Source organism: Budorcas taxicolor, chromosome 3, assembly GCF_023091745.1.
Source record: "Budorcas taxicolor isolate Tak-1 chromosome 3, Takin1.1, whole genome shotgun sequence".
Lineage (NCBI taxonomy): Eukaryota > Metazoa > Chordata > Mammalia > Artiodactyla > Bovidae > Budorcas > Budorcas taxicolor.
Window position 1 is genome coordinate 16,657,299 of NC_068912.1, and position 4,961 is coordinate 16,662,259.

Consider the following 4,961-nt stretch of genomic DNA (forward strand, 5'->3'; position numbering starts at 1 on the left):
CCGCTACTTTGTGTCAGTTTCGGCCACGGCGGGGCGGAAGTGACGGAGGTGGCGGGAGAGGGCGGGGGGCGGGAGGGGGTTTGGGGAGGGGTGAGGAAGGGGGAAGGCGGGAGCCGCCATTTTTGTGCGGGGCAGGGGGAGGGTCTTAGCCCCGGGGATGCTGAGCACTGCGAGGCCGCGATCCCCGCCCCACCCACTCCCAGACGCGTCCATCCCCGGTCCAAAAAAAAAAAAAGTCTGGAGGCAAGATCGCTCTGAGATTTTTTATTTTTAATTTGAAAAAAGGGAAACAGAAGAAGGCTGCTTCTCTGCTAAAAGAGACCTCTCTTCGTCGGGGAGGTGTGTGAGAGTTGAGGAAGCGCCGAACGACGAGAATTTTCCTCCGCGCCAGCTGGCCTTTACTCCTCCTCTTTTCGCTCGGGGCCCTCTGCCCCTTCGCCTTCTCTCCTCGCCCTGGCTCATCTCTTCTCACTGTAGTGCGCCCTCTTCTTGAATGACACAGCCCGGAATGTCTAGGTATGGGTCGTGCCTCAGTTTCTCCATCTTGCTCTCGCAGTCTCCAGCCACTTGACTGGCTGTGTTCTTCTGGCGGCCCTCCCTTTCCCGTCTCCCTCCCCCCACGCCTCTTCGGTGGAGGCGGTTTCCCTACCACCACCCCTAATTACTGTCTGCGGGGTGGCTGAATCTGGGCGAGGCGCCCCAGTCAGCGTATAGGCGGACGGCGCTGAGGCTACGAGAGCTGGGAGTCAGGCAGTGGGGGCCAAGCTTTGGAAGAAGTCCCCTGGATTAAGCCCTGCACAGGATGGTCGGCTCCCACCATCCTGCAGATTCCCGAAGCCTTCCCAATCCGGTTTCCATGGTGCGCACCCTCTGGCGGCTACTTGGAGGAACTACGTTCTTGGAAGTCCAGGGTCCGAAAACCTGCGTGGGCGAGGAGGGGGATGAGCAGCCTGAGTCTGGTACCTGAGCCTCCTCGTCCTTCCTGTCCAGGCATCCTCCCCAGTTTAGGAAGAGGAGGTGCCTAGATGAGTACACGGAGAAGCTGGCCAGGGCCTGGCGTATTAATAAAGAGAAAGAACATCTTGTCCCTCTTCAGTGTCCACGAGGAAGGTGAGGACTGTCCTGTCAGAGTCGCAGCTTACTCTCCTGCAGCTGAGTTGCGGCCGGACTTCCCGAGCCTGAGGCTTCCTGTTGGGCACACTCTAGATCCTGAGATGGCTCTGAGTCCTCAGGATGGTGCTGTGCCACCAGCAGCTGGGATGTGGCTGTGCCAAGCATGCCCCCCACTAGAGGGCCCACCACAGGAACCCACCACCAACCATTGCCAGCACTGCCAGATAAGAACAGAAGGGAGATATCAGGGTGAGTCCCTTAGCCTTCCCTCTGAAGAACGGAGGGTATTCAGAAAACTCCCTAAAGCAGTTCCTGGGGTAAGAGACACCAGAAAGAGTGTTGTGGCACCAAAGAATAGCACCCAGAGAGGAGGAGACCCCAGGAGAGCTTGATCTTTAGGGATTATCTCATACATGCATTTTGTCTAACACAACCTCTAAATCTTACTGTTTCAATAAAAAGGGTAGAAGGGGAGAAAGGGGACAAGACATAAAGGGAGACCTGGGGCTTAGAGGAGGCTCAAACTGTCCTGAGATGCCAAGAGAACTATTTAAAAGGAGAGAGCTGGAGAGCCAGGGTCAGAGCCCTTAGCAAGGGGTGGGAGTGGAAGGACAGCACCAGGGGAGGCTACCTGAAGACTTCAGGGCCCCAGCCAGCTATGTAGGCAAAAAGCCGTGGGCCGAGGTCCTGGGCAGGTTGATTGGGAGCCCACAGTTGGCACCCATGGATAGCGTGATGGCCAGGATCAGTAACCCCACTACCACAGGCTCCAGACCTGCAGGCGCTCCCTTGTTCCGTGTGTCCAGGATGGCCTTCCCCATCATCAGCATCCAGGTGCCCAGAACCTTGGAGTCAACAGAGGCAGGGGGCCTCCCATCAGCTGCCAGGTGCACCACCTGCCCTATCTCACTCAAACACTCCAGGCTGCCACCCCATGGCATCTGACTTTGTCCAACTCAGGCAGCTGGGGAAGGCGAGATGCAAAGATAAAGCCAGCCGCACAACCCACCCAGAGCCTAAACAGCAGGCCGAGCTTCCAGGGGGAAAAGGACAAAGGTTGTGGCTTTCCTGGGTCACCCTCTTATACCTACCTGATCCAGGAAGCCATTGCTCAGAGACAGATAGGGGACAGGGTAGGTGGCAAAGATGGAAGCCGTCTCCTTGGGACCAGTCACTGTCCGGCTCCCACCTGTGTAGTTCTGTAGGGCATCTGTAGGGTAGGGCACACCCAGGATTTCCATCTTTGCTCATTCAAAACTGCTCTAAGGCGTCGTTAACCACACACAGGTGCCCCCAACCTTGTTCTCTATTACCGTCATAGAGAACGTAGGGGACTCCAGAGGCACAGAACACAGACAGCAACTGCACCAAGGAGTAAATGAGAAACCTGGCCCAGGGGAGGTGTCCCCGGAGGCACATGGGCAGGGAGAAGGCTGGATTCAGGTGGGCCCCTTCAAGGATCAAGAAAAGAAAACCAATATCCATTAAGTGTCTGTCAGGCACTGTCACCAGTAACTCTGTTATTCCTCCCCTCAACTCTTAAGTCAAATGTTGCTATTCTCATCACATGCGTTAGGAAGTTGAGGCTGAAGGAGGTTAAGCGACTTGTTAAGGTCATGCAGTGAAGCCAAGCTCAAACCTGGGTCTGTCTGCTCTTGCTATTCCAGTACTTGATGCAATGTGAGTCTGAGGAACAAGCTGGTGAGGTCTTTTTGTTTTGTTTTGTTTTTTTTGTTTGTTTGTTTGTTTTTACATTATTCTTTTTTTTTTATTTTAAAATCTTTAATTCTTACATGTGTTCCCAAACATGAACCCCCCTCCCACCTCCCTCCCCATAACATCTCTGTGGGTCATCCCCATGCACCAGCCCCAAGCATGCTGTATCCTGCGTCAGACATAGACTGGCGATTCAATTCTTACATGATAGTATACATGATAGAATGCCATTCTCCCAAATCATCCCACCCTCTCCCGTCCATCAGCAGATGAATGGATAAAAAGCTGTGGTACATATACACAATGGAGTATTACTCAGCCGTTAAAAAGAATTCATTTGAATCAGTTCTGATGAGATGGATGAAACTGGAGCCGATTATACAGAGTGAAGTAAGCCAGAAAGAAAAACACCAATACAGTATACTAACACATATATATGGAATTTAGAAAGATGGCAATGACGACCCTGTATGCAAGACAGGAAAAAAGACACAGCTGTGTATAACGGACTTTTGGTGAGGTCTTAAGCAAGGATGAACCCCAGAGGGCTTAGGTAGGAGACACAAGATGAGTTTACTCATTTACTCATGATGCCTTGCCATAGAGCTCTGTCTACCTGAGCGGAGGATTAATGTGAAGTGGGAGGGCGAGATATAGAAAGAGAAGGGGGCGGACTGGGCCAGAGGCATATCTCAGTCCAGGGCACCAGTCAAGCTCAAGGAGATAATGTCTGTGAATCACCAAGGGATCCTTTTCACCATTACCAAACTCTAGTGCACATCCTGCCCTGTCTGACGACCAGACCTCACCCTCCTCACCTGAGACATTACCGCTCACATAGGTGGCTAGCATAACGCCCGGAGAGCCAGCCAGAAACACGGTGAAGAAGTTTCCTTTGGTTCCTCCACTGGTGACAGCCTGGGCCGAAGACCCCTGTATGAGGAGCTGGTGGAGAAAAGAAAGATGAGGAAGAGGGAACCAAGGATAGGGAGCCTGAGAGACCCTGGGAGAGAGAGACTGGGAAGAAAGGGGATGGCCAAGATTGATGAATGGACTTGAGGAATCAGCAAGAGAAAACAGAAAGGGGAAAGAGAAAAGAGGGGAGAAACAGAGGGAGAGTAAGGGAAGCGAAGGAGGGTAAGAGATGGAAAGTGACAGGAATAAAAATGGGAAGGTAGGAGAGGCAAGAGGAGCAAGAGCAGGAAAAAGAGGCTGCTGGAGGCGTTGTCTTCCTAGTGCACCCAGAGGAAGAGGTAAGGACCCTAGGAGGAGCCCAGCTCCCTCTTTCCTCCGCCTCAATCAGACCGCCTACCATGAGCACAGACACAGCCTGAAACTCCGCCAGGCACTGCCAGGCCGGGAGGCTGCGGATCCGGAGCCGGTCCTTGACTTCACCTGGAGACTGAATGGAGACCGAAGTGGGGACACCCTGTCCCTGGTCACCACTCTCCATCTGCGTAGTCACACTGTTGCTACACAGCTCCTGCCTGTCAGGGGCAAAGATAGGGAAAAGACTAAAACCAATTAGCTCAGTTACTGACCAGCAGCTGATGTCTGTCTGTGCGTGAGTGGAAGCTCGGGAGGAGGATGTGGGCAGACTGCGCACAGCCAGAGTCTGGTGAGTGGAAGCTCGGGAGGACAGAGATAGCAGGAGAGTGTGGGCAGACTGCGCACAGCCAGAGTCTGGCGAGTGCCCAGTCTCTGTCTCCTGTCTCAGCCCCAGGCCTCCCAGGAGTCAGGAGCCCCGCCTTGTGCTGACAGGCTGCGGGGAGTAGCCTGCTTCGTAGGCGTTAGTCCTCTTGGTCCTCAAACCAGCTGTGGAAAGTGGTAGTAGGGTGCTCCCACTCTACTACTGTACTGAGGATGGGCACACATTGTCCTGAGAGGGCCTTAGACTTCCCCAGGCCACACGGCTAGTTTATAGCTAGGCCAGGTCTTCTGACTCTCCGTCTGATGTTCCACAGTGCCTCTCCTGTGGAATGTGAAGTCTTTCTTTCCCCCAGCCATTTGGATGCTTGGAAAATTTAACGTGCATCCAGGGAGACTGGATTGAAGACCATAGGCTGCAGGAGTAAAACCCACATCGGGAGCGCTTGCAGTCTCACCTTAACTAGAGAATGCTCTATCTTGTG

The 4,961-nt window shown here is 53.6% G+C and overlaps 1 protein-coding gene across 1 annotated transcript; it reads right to left on the reverse strand.

Annotated features, from left to right (window-relative positions):
- Positions 1-1,125: 1,125 nt before the first annotated feature.
- On the reverse strand, positions 1,126-4,282 carry AQP10 (aquaporin 10). The gene is given in 7 exon segments (XM_052637300.1): positions 1,126-1,330; positions 1,745-1,811; positions 1,814-1,958; positions 2,205-2,323; positions 2,427-2,564; positions 3,648-3,774; positions 4,142-4,282. Coding segments are annotated over 7 exon segments (942 nt in total).
- Positions 4,283-4,961: the final 679 nt, after the last annotated feature.